Source organism: Hemicordylus capensis, chromosome 2 (genome assembly GCF_027244095.1).
Source record: "Hemicordylus capensis ecotype Gifberg chromosome 2, rHemCap1.1.pri, whole genome shotgun sequence".
NCBI lineage: Eukaryota > Metazoa > Chordata > Lepidosauria > Squamata > Cordylidae > Hemicordylus > Hemicordylus capensis.
The window spans coordinates 326,516,210-326,535,861 of NC_069658.1; the positions used below are offsets into that span (position 1 = coordinate 326,516,210).

At 43.5% G+C, this 19,652-nt stretch overlaps 1 protein-coding gene across 2 annotated transcripts in view; it reads right to left on the bottom strand.

The window, feature by feature from the left end:
• BSN (bassoon presynaptic cytomatrix protein) overlaps positions 1-19,652 on the bottom strand; it is a 337,777-nt gene that overhangs the window by 284,291 nt on the left and 33,834 nt on the right. For both annotated transcript variants that reach the window (XM_053295172.1, XM_053295170.1), the window contains exon 2: positions 16,991-17,390. In XM_053295172.1, the coding sequence (XP_053151147.1) occupies positions 16,991-17,390 (400 nt within the window). The remainder of the gene's footprint in view (positions 1-16,990; positions 17,391-19,652) is intronic.

Below are 19,652 nucleotides of genomic sequence, written 5' to 3' on the forward strand. Positions count from 1 at the left end.
GTGGATGATGGGAGTTGTAGTGTAATAGCAGATTCAGGGGTGGGAAACCGCTTCTGCAGAGCTTCAGAAGCAGTAGTAAACTCCCTCCATTCTTTTTAGTTCATTTGTACTGGCAAGACTTTCAACTTGATTTTCTCTTGATTTTTCACCTATGCAAGTGTATATTTGAGGTTTCTATGGGGAAATGCATTATTGTTCAGAAATGAAAGCTAGTTTTAAATGTTTTGGCAGTGTGAGCTAATACTATGGTAAAAGACAAGTTCTTTTCTGAAAGATGCGTGTCAGATGTTTGGACGGGTAGGGGCGCAGGGGGGCGCAATTACAGTGATTGCCCTAGGCGCCATTTTCCCTAGTTATGCCTCTGCTGCAATTGCAGTACTCTCTTGTATGTAAGAGAAGATTCCCATGTGGCAACTCTGATGCAGGACTGTTAACATGCTTCATTTTGAGTACAAGCCATATTTCATGAAAAGAGATCTCCAGTCAGGGGTTGCTCTTACATCTTCTTTTATATTTTCCAGGATACAAATGGGAAGCCCTCCTAATCACTGGGATACGAAAGCAGATGCTTTCATTCCCTGGATATAATGGGAAACCAAAAGGAGAGGCTCTTGTAGGGCCAGAAAAGCATAGGACACAACCCATTACTTCCATAGTAGCAGCAGCAGTATTTGAACAGGGCTGGCTCATACACTAGGCAGACCTAGGCAGTTGCTTAGGGCACAGGTGTGCCCCCATACACCACCACAGTGAATAGCCACTGTGGTTTCCAGTAGCAGCTGGGCAGCAGGTGATGGTGAGGAAGCAGCTTATACCTTTAAACATTCATAAAACATCCACCACTGCCACCCCACCTGCCCCATGCTGCTCAGAGTCCGTCCCCGCTGCACACTCTGTCTCCACTGCTCAGCTGGCTGATGCACATGCACAATGGTCATTTGAAGGGCCAGCCCAGTAAAAAACTTTACCGGACTAGCCCCTTAATGTATGCACAGTGGCCAGCTGAGTGGTGGATGCCGGGCATGTGATGGAGGTGGACTCCGCATGGAACTGGGTGGCAGGGCAGTGGCAGTGGGACATCTTGTGATTTTTTAAAAGGTATAATCTGCTTCCTCACTGTTCCCCATGCTCCAGTCAGCACCAGCCATCAAGTATGACTTTGGTACCTCACCACCACCACCACAAATCCAGTTAAAATTATATTCTGTATGGTACATAATATAATTTCAACAGAATAGGGAGGCACCAAAGTCATCCTTTGTCTAGGGCTCCAAAACCCTAGGCCTGGCCCTGAATCCCAGAATGCTCGATATTTCTCATGAGTACATTCCTTGAAACCAGGGGTGTAGCTAAAGGTACAAACATCTCTGGGGCCCTGGGAGGGATGCACTGACTGGGCGAGAGCACACTCTTTGCTTGCTTCCACTGACTCAAAATAATATATGAAGAGGGGTGAGAGAAAAGGTGTGCCAGGTTTCTATTTTGTTTTTCACCATATCCTTACAGTTCTTCTGCAGCAAAGATCTTGGGGATGGCATATCTTTGACAAGAGGCCTGGAAGACCCATCTTCACCTTTTGTCCAAGGGCCCTCTCCAACCTTGTTACACCCTGCTTGAAAGAAACACAGTATCTGGGCATAATGGCTGCTTTAAGGTAGTACATTAACCCATCACTAGCATAACAGTACTGTGCTATTATGATTAACAATGTGATTTATAATTACAGTTAATACAATGGACTATTACTGTATCCTCAAACAAATCCTATGGTACTTTAACCTGAGTAACTGGACTGTCCAGACCAGGCAAGGAAGTCAATAGCTCAGTAAAGGAGTTGCTAAAAATGGAACAGCTATGTAGGCGCCAGGAGCCCCACCACCCCTTCCTTGAGCTCAGGCCAGCCCTGGTTCAAAGCAGGCACCTGAGCTGGCCTCTCCCTCCTCCTGAGTAGGCCCACTGGAAGGAGGTTGCTGAGCACCCAGGCAAGCACTCACCTCTGGTGCTTGAGTTCTGCCCTGGCATGGCCTCTGCTGCTGGGCTCCTGGAGGTGACGCAGGGGGCTTGAAAGACAGGACTGAAGGCCCACCATGGGGGACCAGCACCCCAGAGCTCCAGGGCTCTTCCAAGGGGGCAACAAGCTCTAGCTGCTAAGAGTCTGTTGGCTGTAGGGGGTTTCATTTGGGGTTTATAGCAATAGCAATAGCAATAGCACTTACATTTATATACCGCTCTATAGCTGGAAGCTCTCTAAGCGGTTTACAATGATTTAGCATATTGCCCCCAACATTCTGGGTACTCATTTTACCGACCTCGGAAGGATGGAAGGCTGAGTCAACCTTGAGCCCCTGGTCAGGATTGAACTTGTAACCTTCTGGTTACAGGGCGGCAGTTTTACCACTGCGCCACCAGGGGCTCTTTCTCTCATTTGGGTTGGGGTCCAGGTGGATCCTAACACTGACAAAGGCTGCACAGCCAGCTTGGTGGGAATTTGAACCTCTCTCACACTGAAACATTCAGGAAACACAGATCTTTTGGTGCAATGAGCAAAGAAACAGAGAAGGCAGTTTTTTAAAAGCCAAGAACATCAAGACACAATTAGGAAATATTATTCTCAAAGATAGTTTCCTTCCAACTCCCAGTAGGACTAAGTTTAGACTTATGTACTTGCATCTCGCAGAATATCTATTACTTAATCTCAATAATCCAAAACACCTTGATTGGTATTCAAATTCACTGTGTTGCCTCTGTGTAAACCCATGTCATTATTTGAATATTTTGGATATTCTCTTTAGCTAAAATTAAACTTGTATGATACAAGTCTATTTTAATAAGAGCAGTGTCATCAACTAAAGAATGAGATTTTTTAGACATAGGAGAAAGCTGCTTAATATATTTTTAGCAATACAAAAGACTGAGATGCTAAATAAAAATATAATCCTTGAGTGTGCCTCTACGATTTTAGAACATTTGCATTTCAGACTGTGATGGAATGATCTTCGGATTAGTTTAATTTTATTATAGGGTCATGGTAGTGCCCTATATTTACGATGAGGTATAAAAGCTGCAGTCTAATATAATACATTGACTACTGCTAAGGAGCATTTGGACAGGCAGAGCCTCCACAAACTCCTGTTAAGGATGTGAGGGGGCATTTGGACCGTGTGGTAGGGATGTACATGAATGGCTTGGGCAGCCACTAGCGGAGCTAAAAGCGGTTCCCTTAAAAAGGCAGGCAAGCATGTGTGCTGGCCATGTGTGTGCCGACACCACAGGGAGGCTGCAGGGAACAGTGCCACAGCTGCACGAGGCCTTTTGGAGAGTGGGAGCCACCACCGGAAAAGCAGCAGGGCAGCAGACAAGCAGGTAAGGAGCAGCTTACCTGCTTTTTAAGGGAACCACTTTGCCGAACTAGTTCAAATGTTGACCCCCAAGCCAATTTGGCACTTCCTAGAGGAGACGCTGAACTGACTCATGTCCATCCCTACCATGCGGAGGGACCACAAAGCATGCCCCCAAATGTTAGTTTTGAGGGGGAAGCCCAGACCTCCCCCATATAAGACATATAATTTGCAGCCCTGGAATGCCTGAATCAAAGTGTTGAAAGGAGGTTCTCCTCCTCATGTCAATCAACAGGGCACAACCAATCACACTGGAAGTTTGGGAAGAGCAATGCGAGATAAAGAACTGGGGGAAAGGGGTGAGGAAGGGAGAGTGCAAGGAAAACCATTGACAGTGGATGACAGTTGATGTTAACACAGTTACACTAAGAGGGTGGAGAAATTGCCAGACACACAAAAAAAAGAGGATATCCTAGAAATAAAAAGATACCGGACTTTTAAAATTAATGAAAGCAACAAAACATACTACACCAAAACAAGAGAACAATGCTGACAAGACTGTCCCAATCCTACATTTCACCTTCCTGCTGCCCATCAATGCCCTATTCTATCCATTTCTCACGAATACCATCATGAGATTCCAGATCTGATGTGCCATTTTTGTCATGGGTTACACTTGCTCCCCCTTGCTCTGAGAGAAGCTCTGAACATTCTACACCATCTATCCAATCGTCCTGAAATTAAGTCTACATAAAGTAGCAGTAGCGGCCGGTGTGGCCTGCTCTGGGCTGGTGGGGGCGGGCATGAGGGCAGCGAGATATAATTTTTTTAAAAGCTGAACTTACCTGCCACCAGCACCTGGCATTTGCATGGAACTGGCGGTGGCCAATCCAGCATCCTGCAGGCGGGTGGGGGGGTGCCCCACCCCTGCCACTCAGCTGGTCTCCGCGCATGCATGGCAGCCATTTGAGTGGTCAGCGTGGCATGTTTGTTTATTTATTCATTATGTTTATATACCACATTTCCTCCAAGGAGCTCAAAGCAGTGTACATGGTTATGTTTATCCCTACAGCAACCCTGTGAGGTTGGTTACGCTGAGAGATAAGTGACTGGCCCAGAGTCACCCAGCGAATTTCATGGCCGAGTGGGGATTTTTTTTAAACTCAGGTCTCCACAGTCCTAACACTCTAACCACTACACCACCATGGCAACTATGGACAAAGAATACACTGTACAACACTTCATTTCTCTCTCCATTTTGGCATTGCATGCTTTCCCTTTTGGTTCTGTTACCTTTTCACATTATATGGCTGCATCTTAAGACTGATGTCTCATTTACTAAGGAGCATGGCTGGCTATATATTCCTCTGCTGAACAGACAGAGTCAGCAGCATTCCTCTCAAAATTAAAATAATTAACGCTGACACAGTTCTAAAATGATGCCACCACACTTGGGAAAATATATTTGACTTGGGTTCAGAATGAGTGATAGACAAATTTATCAACTGGTAAAGCAGAGAGCAAGGGAACAAAACAAAAAACATGCTCCCTCTCATGCAAAGCAAAATTAAATACAGAGTGGGTGTAAATACCTTGAAGATTGCACTTAATTTGTAGTTCCCTAAATTATCAACATTCCAAGTAGCAAAGTAATGTCAAGAATGTTCATAACCTTGTAAGCACTTCTTAGCAAAATCGTGCTCAAGCATCATGATTAATTATCAGGCATCAAGGAACTGCTCAGCAAACAGAGCACTTGGAGCATGCACTTGTGCAACCGTTTAAATAAAACTCATATTGCTTGTCTAGATACTTAGATGTTTGCCAGTTTGTGTTCAACACATACCAGAATACAGGATTTGAGCATTCTAATAACCAAAGAATCAAGGCTGAGAAAGAACTCAAGGGAGATCTTTCTCAGGAAGAGAAAGAAAGATCTTTCTCAAGATCTTCAGTGTTGACAATCACTTGAGGTGGAGTAAAGGAAAAGTGTGCGGTCAGTCAGTTTCGACTCCTGGTGACCACAGAGCCCTGTGGCTGTCTTTGGTAGAATACAGGAGGAGTTTACCATTGCCATCTCCCACGCAGTCTGGGATGATGCCTTTCAGCATCTTCCTTTATCGCTGCTGCCCAAAATAGATGTACCAGCGCGGATTTGAACCGGCAACCTCTTGCTTGATAGTTAAACATTTCCCCGCTGAGCCACTAAGTGGCTAGGATAGGTCAAACCCAGCCTCTTCAAAACTACACAAGTAAGATGGTTCTGCAACAAGCAGGGGACCCTGTTCTTTTGATCAAGTACTTTTCTGTTTAAGAAAAAAAATTTTAGTACCAAATCTAAGCCTGCAGGCCACAATTCCAACTCTCTGAATCTTACTCTGGGATCTGTAGCAATGAAGCACAACTGTTCTTTATCTTTTCTACGGCCACCTTTTAAGTATTTGAAAACAGATTGTAATCAAGTACTAATTTAATCATAGTTTCTTGGGGCCTGAGCAGTCTTCATTCCTTGATGTTTCCTAAGACACACTTTTTAAACCCTTTGTAGCCTTCACAACAGTCCACTCAGTTTTCTCTAGCTTGTCAACATCCTTCTTAAATTGAAGATAGTAACCTAGCTGTGGCCTAATCAATGGTGAGTTGTTCAATTACTCCCTTTAGCTTGGACACTATACTTCTGTCAACACATTCTAGGATAGAATAGCTCATATCATAGGATAGCTAGCTCATAAGAACAGCTTAGTTTGCATAGTTCATTTGGATTTTTTCTCAACGGAAGCAGCAAAATTGGAGGGCCAATAGGGTAGAAGACCAGAGACTACAAGGGAGAAACAAGACACAATAGCTCTGCTATCAAGAATTTACAGTAATTGCTGGCACATTTTCAAAAGTATATTATCATCGGAGAGCTACAAACTTGATTCTAAAAAACAAATAAATCTGGGATTACCAGATACAATAGTACTAGCTACACAATACAGAAAAGGGTCCACTGGCTATAGTTTTGGTATATTTTACATACTGCACTGATTATTCAAACAAAGAAAAGCAAATTAAATATATATAGATAAAATAGAAACATTATCAATTCTTTAAATTAGCAACTTCATTTCAACATCCCAAGCCCATACCCAAATCTATACACAAGAGACTAGAGCTTATCCCTAATGCAAAAAAGTGAGAAAGTCCAAGCAAAAAAGCTCTTGACATGTCAGCCAATGAGAAAGCAAAAGGAACAGCAGTAATATGAACATTTGATAAATGATGTATAAAATAATAAAATTATGAGGTGTCCTAGGAAGATTTGCCATAAAACACATCTAAAAAATGGAAACCAAAGAAATATATTTTCATTCATAAAACAAGTTCCTTCATTAAACCCTGTTAACTTCTGTTCCTTGACAACAAAGAGTCTTGTGGCACCTTAAATACCAACAGACATATCATGGAGTTAGTTTCTGTGTTCACTTGCCAACAGGTGATTTGCTGTTTATGTATATGTGAGGAGCCCCAGATTGCAGTGTGAGCTCAAGAGCGTCTAGAACTTCAACCCCCACTGAGCACTCTGAATGAGTACATTCCTCACCTTTTGTTACAAAGAGGATTCAGCCATCAAGGAACACCCTTAATCCTGTTTTTCACAATAGGAAAACTGGTCCACTCCAGACTCACAATTAATTATGCAAATCAAGACCTATTTAGAAAGAGGACCTTCAAGTTTGGAGGGAAAATCCTAAAACAAGATTGGCCAGAGATCTGGAAGTTTTTCACACCCAACTTTTAATTAGCATCTCCACTGGAATGAGGTGTGTGTTCACAAATTTACTCCCAAGTCCCTGCGAGGTATCAGGGAGCACTTCACACACAATTCAGGTTTTTCACCGCAGGTTAGAGTGTAGTCCAATTTATTCCCAGGGTAAAAATAAAATAAAATCCACCTTTTGCATCTTTTGGGCAACTTCGAATTTGCAGTAAAGCCTTGCAGAAAACCCGAGGTAAAGCCTGCTGTTCGGGAAAACTCCTGGATTGCATCAGAAATGCACTGAGCCTTCTAACTGGATCTAAAAGCTATTTATCCTTGGAAGAGTGGGGAAGCCTTTTTCCTTTTAGTTCCTATAAATATTTGAGACAATAGCCTAAAGATTGTCATTTTCCATCACCAACTGGGGTCCAAGGACTGGAAAATGCTATAATGCACTCCCAGCAAGGGACCAGCCCAACTGTTGAACCAAGGCAAAACTCAATTAGCTAGCTACTGGTTTTGGTATATTTTTTATTCCCACATCCCCCCAATTTCTTTATGGTGTGCAACCCTTATTTTTCTTAATAAATTTCATATTCTTAGAAGTGGCTTCAGTCTAGTCTTAAAAGGTCTATACTGTATATTTTGGAAAAGCAGGTAAAATGTATGGTCATTTGTTTTAAGAATCAACTGTTTGTCTAGAGCTGGGTGTTGCAGACTCTGCTTGTGCTACGCCAGATACTCTCAGGTTAGACAGTGCTAGGATTTTGTTAAAGCATGTCTGAGTCTGGGCAGTGACTCCAGATCAGTCTTCAAGGTAGGCTGCCACCAGTTGAAGGCAGAGGCAGCTGGTGAGGGCGGCACTGGGGGGCAGCGTGAGGCATCTTTAAAAGTAAAGTAGAAGGTGCTTACCAGTGGTACTGCCACACCTGCAAGCTGCCTCAAGCAGTGGTGCTCCACCAGGCATCCCACGCGGCTGTGGTGCAGCTCCACCACTCACCTGGCCTCTGTGCATGCATGGAGACCATTTGTGAGGTTAGCATGGTATTGCTGACCACCAGGTGCGGTGGTGCCACTAGTAAGCACCTTCTAATTTACTTTTAAAGGTACCTCTCTCCACCTACCAACCCCTCCGCTGCACCACATTCACCGGCCACCACTGGTTGAAGGAGCAATCTCTCTACTGATAGTAGATCCTTGGAAACTGTAACTACCCCTCCTGTCCATTCCAAGATGAAAATACATCAGTATCCACACAAAAGAAAAAGTACATACACATTTGACATCAGAAACGGCAACATTCAAAAATCAGTGGGAAACATTCCAGTCTCCCAGGACACACTGATGTTGACTAAAGAGTTGCTATTCCTCAAGAAAGAAACTTCAAAAGGGGAGGCTCCAACAAATAGCTGCATTAGAACGTATCAAGAAATTTGATACTATTCATTTATACCTCAGTTGAAGCAATGGATTTCTGCCCCACTATAGAACTTAATGAAAGCTAGGATTACTGTAATCAAAACAATTATTACTGTTGTGAACATGATGGCCACTTCAGGGAGTGGACCAACTGAGGCAGTGGAATACACTAGTCCACTGACCTGTTGGCCTGCCCAGGCTCGGACTGGCCCACAGGGCCACAGGGCATATTACTGGTGCGCCCCACCTGCAGGGTGCCCCAGCGCCCCACTGCACTCCACAGCAATGAATACTCCCACCCTTAAGTACCCATTCTGCTCAAAACCCGGCGCCCTCCCCACATACATTCCTCTGCTCTCTCAGTGCCCCCAGTCCAGCCCTGGGCCTGCCCACCTGTGTGGCCTGCCCACCTCTGGCTATTGAAAAGCCAAGGGAAGGAAGCATAAGAAGAAGTGTGAAGAAGGATTCCCAGGAGAGCAGAGGGGGAGGAAAAGAGAGGCAGAGGGGGTTGCAGGGGGTGAGGGAGATCAGGTGGGGGGGATATAGGGAGGCTGGGAAGAAGAAGAAGACAGTCGTAGAACACCATAGGGGTGGGACACTGTGGGGAGATGGACCTAAGAGAGCTCAGGAGAAAAACTGGTACATGATGAACTGTGCACCATGGGGATGGGTGAGAAACAATTGTTTGGGAATCTCACCAAGCCACCTCAGGTGCTAGCGGGGTTTGTGATAGGCCTGGTTGTGAACTATCATTGTGCTTAGCTTACATTTGAGCTTTACATAGAACTGTCACAGACTGCCCCTCATGTATTTCATGACCACTGCCTGCACTGTTTACCTTTTTTTTTTTTTTTTTGGCTTTACATCCATGAATATATACATAACCCACAGGATATTGATAGTTTATTTTCTCCCCATCTTCTGAAGTGACAAGGTAAGAAAAGACATGATCCACATGTCTATATCTAAATCAATACATCTATATTTATTCTAAGATTGTTTTGGGGCTCTAAAATATTAATCTTAAAATATGTGCTGATATGATCCTGATACAACATCCCTGCAGGGTTGATGCCAGTGGCAGCTGGTGCAGGTGCTGCTAAGGGGTAAAGGTGGCAGGAGGGCCCTTTAAGGGTCAATTAGTAGGGGCTTACCTGCCATACCACCGCACCAGAAAGCTCTTCTCAGCAGCGGTGCGGCGTCCAGCACCTGCTGCAGCGGAGGATTGGCTCTGCCACTCAGCTGGTCTCTGCACATGTGTGGAGGCCATTTGCTGGTCACACAAATGGCCTCCGCCAGCTGAGTGATGCAGCCAATCCCACCCGGGTGCTGGGTGGTGCACCGCTTCAAGTGTGGCGCTATGGGAGGTAAGCACTTGCTAATTAACACGTAAAGGTGCCTCCCGCCACCCCCAGTGGTGCCTGCACCAGCCGCCACTGGTTGGTGTAAGGTCAGGTTTCGAGACACGCTGGTGCAGCCACAGGTATGCCCCATCCAACCTACTGATTTGTTGGTATAGGCTGCTCAAAAATGTCCTGTGTGTAGGAGCTCTGATACTCAGAGAGATGGCTGGATATAAGTTTTAGGTATGGAGTGAGCCAACAGTTAGCTACACCCCCTCCTTCTCCCTCCCCTTTTCTGATGCTGATTGCAGGAACAAGATAATGAGCACTTCACCATATCTACGTTTCACATGGTAAACAGTGTTCAGATTCTGCTCTTAGAATTGAGCTCGTCATTTACGATCACATTTTACAAATACAACTTCTCCTTTCTTGAAATGTTAGAATAGAATTACCCAGATTCTATTCAGTGCACAATCTTTCACTAGCCTCATTTTCTGCTCATTTTTAATTGTTCATTTACAATTTCCTGAAGAAGCAAGGAAGGAAACAGGACTTATACAAGCTGATTGGTCTCAAACTTGTCAGAATCAAAAACAAAATGAGAAAATTATGAAATATGTTGATGCTATGTTGATGCTAACTAACTCTAGCTTATATATCCCTATATTTATCCCCAACTTCTTAATTCTGTTTAATACCATTCAAAAATTCACTTTCATTTCTCTGGAAAAACATAATGAACTTTCATTGGAAAATGTATTTCACACAAAATACTCAGGCAAATATGCATTAACAGGACAGGAGCATAATTCAAGCACGGGTGCTGTACAAACTCCATTAATTTCAAACTCCAGTGGAATAAATGGAGGTTGAATAGAAACCATGCTTAGGGTGCTGCATCTTTAACTATATGTAAATAATTTTTGAAATGGAAACGGACATATGGCAAATGTTGCCGCAAACAACTCACCCAGTTTTAATCAAAAATGAAAGGCTGCTAGATGAAGAATGGTGTACAGCAGTTTCCTGCTTTACAGCTGTCCAAATAGCTTACCTTCATATAAGAATCTTGTATATCTAGGTATCTAGGTTCTCATTCTAAAACCAGCAGGAAGAAACCATAATAAATATTGCAATATACAAGTAATCAGTCCATCCTGGCTTGACTCTATGTGCAGAGTCAACATGCTCGATGTGCAGCTGCCCCTAAAAAGCATTTGAAAGCTGCAATTAGTTGAAAATGTTGCGTTCAGAGTTGTGTCAAGGGCCATATGGGTGGGAGAGAATATTAACCCACCTTGTCTCATCCACACTGGCTTCCTGTTTGCATCCAGGAAGCATTCAAGGTGCTGGTCATTACCTTTAAAGCCCTAAACCAGGGCTCCCAAACTTGGTTCCCCAGATTTTGTTGGACTACAATGCCCATCACCCTCAGCGGCAATGGCCTTTGCATCTACTCCCATGTGAAACGGCCCAACTCTTCAGATCTTTTAGAGAGCCTCTGCTCCATGTGCTGCTGATGCTTCCAAAGGTCTTTTTTCTGTAGACACACCCAGTTTTGGAAATTCACTCCCCTGAGAGGCTTGCACTTCTCCTTCTCTCCCATCCTTCTGATGCTTAGTTTAAACATGGCTGTTCCATCAGACTTTTGGTACAGGATGAGAGGCCTGTAGTTTTTAGCTTGGTGTTTTGGGCTGGCCTCTCTGTAGTTTTAACTATGCTTTCATTATATTGAATGTTACTGTTTTCGAACCCCTGCTAACTTGACAAAGAGGCACCTTTTAATGTGGTGAATCTCTTTATTTAGCAGGGGGAGAGTAACTGGCCCTACCCACCCCCAGCACGGTACCTCCAGTGACTACTGCTGGTGTCTATCTTATGTTGCTTTTTAGATTGTGAGCCCTTTGGGGACAGGGATCCATCTTATTTATTTGTTATTTCTCTGTGTAAACCACCCTGAGCCATTTTTGGAAGGGCGGTATAAAAAATCGAATAAATAATAAAATAATAAAACATTTTCTTCTCATGTTATTTTGAAGGTGATGTAAACCACTTTGGGACTTAAACACAAAAATAAAATTAGAAATTAAAACAAAAACAGATATATAAAGTTCCCTACCCTACCAAATTATTTTTACTTATTTATTTACATTTCTATCCCACTCTTCCTCCAAAAAGCCCAGAGCGGTGGACACGGTTATGTGTACCTTCACAACAACCCTGGGAGGTAGGTTAGGCTGAGAGATACATGATTGGCCCAGAGTCACCCAGTGAGTTTCACGTCTGACAGGGGATTTGAACTCAGGTCTCCCCTTTCCTAGTCCAACACTCTAACCACTACACCATGCTGGCTCTGTTAACTTGCCTCTAGTTTCCAGCCCATTGCATTCTCTCTCACTCTTTGTTTGGAATTCAAAGCAATTTAATATCATCTAGGCATAATGCAATGATCTCCCAAATTTGGGTTGGTTGCTACTCTTGCATTCCTGGATGCTTAAGACTGGTGGTCATGGAACCCATCTATTTTCCATCCATGTCACAGGACTTAGGCCTAAGGAACATGACTGAGCACTCTTTGGTAGCTGCTGTGGTAGGTCAGCCGCTTTGCAAGTTGACATCCAATTGAAGGTAAAGCCGGATGTCTTATTGCCACAGACCTGACAGAGAGGGCAATTTAATGTTTTTCTGGGGGAAGTATAAGAAAAGGAAAGGCTGTAATGAAGTGCTAAATTTATTGCTTACAGAATGCTAAGAAAATGTGATATCCCTGTGAGAGAACTGTTGTCTTTTGAAAAGACCTATGGATCCATCACCATGAACAAGTAACAGCTATAGATTTATTTCACAGTAAAATATAATCTGGAGGACCAAAACTTGACACCCCAAAACTTTACATCTTCAGAGAGCTATCTTCCTTATTCTATTCAAACGTCAAGGAAATGCCACTAGTTGTAATAAAAGTGACCAGTGAAATAAAATGCATCATGGTTAGCATAAATTGCATCTCACTGATCTTCCACTTTTAAGGGGGGGAAGCAGCAGCCATATTGGAGAGTAGGTCATTTCAAAGGATTCCAGAAAATATTTTTCCATTTTTCATCCAATTATAATGCACATCAAAACACTGATGAAATACTTCTCGATGAAAAGCAATTTTCAAAATCAAGTCATTTAAAGGAATGATTTCAAGATATTATGTTTGAGAATGGATAAAGATGAAGCAAAAAGTAAAACTGGGTCATTTTTTCACTTATCTATTTTATGGTATATATTTATTTATTTAGCATATGTATATACTGCCCAGAACCTATGTCTCTGGGTGGTTTACAATAAAACAGGACAAACTAAAAGAAAATTAACACATTAAAACAATTTAAAATTTAACACAATGTGAAAAACTGTAAGCCTGGGTAAACAAATGTGTCTTGACTGCCTTTTTAAAAGTTGTCAGAGATGGGAAGGCCTTATTTCAGCAGGGAGCACATTCCAGAGTCTTGAGGCAGCAACAGAGAACGCCCGTCCCTGATGAGCTGGTGGCAACTGCAGACAAACCTCTCCAGCTGATCTCAATGGGCGGTGGGGCTCATGGCAAAGAAGAAGTTATCTTAATAGCCTGGGCCTAAGCTGTAGATTATAACCAGCACCTTGTATTTTGCCTGGAAACTTATCAGTAGCCAGTGTAGCTTTCTTGGTATAGGAATAATATGGTCTCTCCAAGATGACCCAGCGACCAACCTGGCTGCCACATTCTGTAGCAACTACAGTTTCCGGATTACGTACAAAGGCAGCTCCACATAGAGCACATTGCAGAAGTCAAGTCTGGAGGTTACCAGCATATGTACCATTGTTCTGAGGTCATTTAGCTCAAGAAACAGACAGAAGCCGATAGAAAGCACCTCTGCCACTACCACAACCTGGGACACCAGGGAGAGGTTTGGATCCAGAAGCACCTCCAGACTGTGTATCTGTTTCTTCTGAAGAAATGTGACCCCATCCATAACCAGCAGATTAAATATAGTCTCCTGAGTTCCAACCCCACACAATAACTACCTCTGACTTATCTGGATTCAGTCATGAGGTATTCTGGGACTTCCGGGGGCCAGGAGGCCCCCAATCTCCACCGTCTCTATTGGCTCCATGACAGAGCCAGTCCGGCCACCCAGGGCAAGCTGCGTGCTCGTTTGCAGAGAGAGCGGGTCAAGCCTACTTTCCCTGCAAACCCCACTGCAGGCTCTCCAAACCACATGTGTAGTTGGATCATATTAGTAGTAGTATTTGGAGTTTGTACTCCACCTATCCCTTCAAAGAAGATGCAGGGCAGCTAACATACTGTCTGGCAAGACCAGCTGTTCTTACCTCTGAGGACGGAGTGGTGAGAGGGCCGAAGGCAATAGGGATGGGTGGCAGCCAGGAAGAGACAGAGGAAAGACTGCCAATGGGCAGGAACTCAGCTCCAGTGAAGGAGGAGCAGAGCCCTGATAGGGCTGAAGAGGAGGCGTCTGAGCAGGAGGAGGGGGAGAGGCATTGGCAACAGCTGTAAAGGGTGGTCAGTTACAGGTAATAAAGAAGGGTGTTGGCCCCGTAATTGGGGGCAGGTGATGCATAGCCTGTAAGGAGGCATATAAGGAGCCGGCCAGAGAGGAGAGGCTTGCTGGTGGAGAGTGTCAGGTGCCCCTGGAGGGGGCAGTCACAAGGAGCAAGCAGCCTGGGACAGAGGAGGCATAGGGTGATGCTCAACCCCCTCCCTGTCCTTGCTCTGAGGCCAGACCCGATAAGCCTAGCCAGGCTGGGTAAAGGAGACGGACGTGTAGCCGGACACATACATAAACATGAATAGTCAATATCACAAGGTCAAAACATCAATTAACGTAACAATATAATATGAGAGCGAGGGAGAGAGAGCAAAAGAGCCAACAATATATAAAAGCAGCAATCACTTTACGGATAGTACAAGCAATTCATAAAGGACAAATAAAATTACTGGCGTAGTTGGACAAATGCAACATACTGAAAAGTGACAGACTGATATTGACCTTGTTCAGACAATTGAACAATCCATAGTTTGCTGGACTGCAAGTGAGTTGTGTGCCTGAGTGCAGGGAGCAGGGAAGGTTGTCAGCAGCCTTCTCTTCTTTCCTTGTGCTTCTTTCAAACTTTGAAAGAAGTGTGAGGACAGGCACTCCTTGCAAAGTTTCAAGGGTCAGATTGGTCCCAAAGAGCTGCTGCAGTGCTGATGGCAGGGGCACCTGGTCCCCCTAATGCGGCCCTAATAATTTGCCACTTGAGGCAATTGCTTCACCTTGCTTCATGAGGGTCACCCCTTGGGAACGGAGCATGAGGGCACATGAGTTGTTTGCAATCCAGCAAACTATGGCTCACTGGAGCATCAGAAATGGACCAATATCTTTTTGTCTGCTCAACTCTATTCTGTGTTTGCTTCACCTTACCTGTAATTATATTTGCTAAGCTATATATTATACCACTCACACCCAAGCAAAAGTCCCAATCTAATGAGAAAAAATAGGCAAAAAAAATATACTGCCTCTGGGGCAAGATCCCACTCTCTCAGTGGGGTCTTATTTTAAATTTTGTGGACAAGGATTTTTAAAAGGGGGTGGCCCTCCCCATCAACTTTCCTCAATTTCTGTCAGCAATTCAGAGGCATAAGTTAAGCAGACAAAATCTCAGAACTCTCAAATCGCAGCCTACTCTCTCACAATAAGTATACCAGAGGTTGAAATGAGGCTGATCCTTGCTTGCTGCTCCCTGAAGTGGACATCCACCTCTGGTGCCACTCCCTTCCGAGGCAGATCACCAGCCACTGTGAGCTTCAGGGGAAGTATTGGTTATGCATTAACATTTTTGTGGGGAAAGTGGTACATAAACATTTAGCAGTTATTATTTACACTTATATACCACCCTTTGTCCTGGGACCCCAGGGTGGTGAACAACAAATTTAAAGCAACAAGCTAACTAAAACAAATAAATCATTAAAAATATAGAGCTAAAATCAAACACAGCTACAAAAACTAACTAAAATGAAATCAGAGGACAGCTACTCACTGGCCAAAAGCCTGAATGAAAAAGGCACTCTTCAGTTGCCTCAGAAAGATTGGAAGTGAGAGAACCATGCAGATCTCATCGGACAGCAAATTCCACAGCTTGGGGGAAGTCACCAAGAAGGCCCTGTCCCACATGTTCAACAGATGAACTTCAGGATACGTTGGCATGCAAAGCAGAGCCCTCCCAGCCAACCTTGTCAAGTGGGTAGATTCAGCTGAGAGCAGGCAGTCCTTAAGGTACCTGGGGCCCAAGTCACTGTGAACCACTCGGAGCCATTTTTGGATGGGCAGTATATTAATAATCATCTCATCATCATCTTGAAGGCAACCACTTAAAATGGTGGTTTTAAGCTCATTAATTTAAGAACATTGTTTTACGAAGCAAAGCTACTGCTCAGATAGAATGAAGATAAACCCTTAGTCTGTTTGTGCATCTTACATTCAGCTCTGAACTGCAGGCAACAGCTCCATCATCTCTAAGCCATTCACTCATTTTATCTTTTAAGAGGTATCATCATAAATCATCTGCTTTTTAAAGTAAAATCACTTCAATGTGCTAAATCCAGTGACTAGAATCAACAAAAACCCTGCAGACTAAATAGAAATAATTCTAGCAGGAAATCCATATAAGTCAGTGGTGGCATTTCAATCTTAAGAGTGCTAAGAAGCTGCTTTAACAACTTACATTTTATGGAAAGTAGCCAATGAGCTACAATGAGTCAATGAGAACTGATGAAAACGACTTGCCTACCTTGTTCTCTCGGCAGAATTTACGTATGTACTTATCCTCAGTTTGGCCACTATCACTATTATAAAGATCACTTAAACATCCTCTGACTGACTCTCAGCCCATCCCATCTCACACCTACTTCACCCAGTGCTTCAGATGTCAAGAATGATCCCCAAGAGTTGATGTCAGAACTCCTTTTCACAGAACATCCATGTTTCCTCAAGCCACTAGCCTGATCCACAAAATACACAAGCATCAACAGTAATCAAATGATTTCTAACAGCCATGTTCCCATTTAGCTTGCTGAAAACGTTAAGCGTATGTACAGATATGTATAAAAACCAGTTACCAACCTCCGTCAGGTGAGGGTTGGGATTGAATCCACATTGGTTGCAGACCTTGTTGTGACACTGTGTACAGGTGTTGAAGTTTGGCTGGTTAGGAGAGGAGGTGAGTTCTGTTGTCTTGCATATAGGACAGAGTGTGCTGCTGGGAAGGGGTGCAATTTGGGGGACAGAATAAGGTGAGGTAGGGGTGCTGCCTCGATCAGGGGACACAGATGGCGAACGTCCTGATCTCTGGTCCCTGCTGTCCACTTGGAGTGTCCTCCTTGGCCCATCAGCCTGTTGAGCGGTCTGCACATGGCTCCTCGTCTCTCTTGTGCTTTCACTGGCCTGAGCAGTCTGTTTAAGGGAGGGGGAAGCTGCTCTCTGTCCAAAGGAGTGGTCCGATTGATCTGGTCTTCTTGGTGCGCTGAAACATATTGAACACACATGTAAACCAGGCTGCAGAGAATGCATGCTACTGCTGGCAAATCTTAGACACTTTTCACACACACAGGAGATTGTTGGGCAGTTGCTCACTAACCTTGGATCCAAACCAGAGTCCAATTTTGCTTTGTTAAATTTAAAATCTCTCCATCTGCTCTGGTGTGTTTTGGTTATATTATAATTTGGTTAGTTTCTGGCTGCCAATTTGCTTCCAGGTCCAATTCAAGGTGCTGGTTTTGACCTTTAAAACCCTTAATAGTTTGGGCCCTGGATATCTGAGGGACTGCCTGCTCCCAAAGGTTGCCCGCTTGACACGGTCATCAGGGGGCGGGGCTCTGCTCCAGGTGCCGACAATGAGGGAGGCTCAGCTGTCGTGCATACAGGACAGGGCCTTCTCAGTTGTTGCCCCCAAACTCTGGAATGCTCTCCCAATGGCCATCTGCTCCTCAGTCTCAATCACAGTTTTTAGAAAGCATGTGGAATCTTGGCTTTTTACCCAGGCTTTTATATGACTGTTACTATTGCTGCTTCTTTGTATCTTTTATGGTTAGGTTTATTAGAGACATTTAATATACCGCCCACTCCGAAGACTCTGGGCGGTGTACAACAACAGGCAAATAGGCAACATTAAAAATTACATTACATTAATAATTAAAAATTATTAAAGAACTAAAGTAACTAAAAACAAACAAACAGGAAAATGAACTACAGGGCAAAGTCCTGGCAAAAAAGAAAAGTCTTCAATAGCAATCTGAAGATCGGTAAGGAAGGTGCTAGCCGGATCTGTAGGGGGAGAGAGTTCCAAAGGAGCGGGGCAGCAACCGAAAAGGCCCTTTCACGGGTCCTAATTTTCTCACCCTGGCAAAGTCCAAAATGTGTTTGAAGTCAAGGCAGCTAGAAGCCAGCCTGCTCTATCTTTTATCTTCAGGCTTTCTATCTCAAAGGGGTGGGGATGAAGAGAGAGACTATATGTCAACTAGTAGAAAATCAGGAACACACTATTCCAGCCAAATAGACTGTCACTATTGGAAAAGGCTGTATATTTATCCTCAATGCCACTTTAAGGTCCCCTTGCAACAGAGGAATTCTCATCATACCAGGAGGAGACAAATCTCAACCACATTATGCTGCTTCTAAGGTACAAAATGGCCAAAGTATGGGCAGATAATCCAGTTTAAAAAGCAGTTTTCCATTTTGCCAAAAATGGAAAGGCATTTAAAATAGAGCTCTGGAGCTTCTATGTCAAATTGAAAAAATAGGTCAACGGTGTAGTTGGGAACAACTGCAGAAACATCTCTGCTTTAGCACACAAGCATGCACATATATCGCCATTCACTGCTTCCCTCACTGGAGAATATGCCAACCAGAAATACCACATACCAGATATATATTTGGGGTTTTCAGATCTTTGTCTGGATGCAGAATATCTACATTCAAAAGTACATTTAAAGAATACCATTGTTCCCACCCACTCACTTTCCTCTTATTAGGACAGGAGCAAACACAGTCCTGGTCTTTTGAAATTCAAGCCCTGGAATACCATATTGCAATTTTCATGTTCTTTCGTGTAAAGCACCAATCCACTTTGTGGATTTTTGTCCAAGTGATATGAATAAATTCCCTATTAATCAGAGACAGAAAAACCTATATTGCTCATTCATTGTTCAATTCTGCAAGTCAAATGGGCTGGCTTCTTCGCAAATAACTTCCAAAACAGAATAGAATAAATTCAAGCATATATTTACAAAAGAATATATAACTAGTTTTAAACATATCTTCCATAATCCTATCATTAAATGTGTTTGTGACAAGAGATAGCAACTCTCATAGCTCAGATATATTTAGTCCTGAGGCTCAATTTTTTGTCACAATGAGGACTAATTCAAGTCTACATTTATTGCATGGCTGCCATTCCCTGAAGTTGCACTGGCAACATTTGAACATGAGTTGACATTGACAATATCATATGTGTATTTTCCACATCTGTTCAGAAGCCTTGATGGATGAGGGCAGGATGCTGGAGTAGGACAAATCTATGTGATCTTGACAACTCACATGATCCAGAACCTTATATGTTACCAGTGTGGGTTGACTACAGAGGAATGGCAATCACACTGCACAGGTAATTTTGGAACCAGATCTGACACTCTCTAAAGCAGCAATCCTATGCACACATATCTGGAAGTAAGCCCCACTAAACATACTGGCCCTTTCTTCTGAATAAATATGCATAGGATTAAACTGT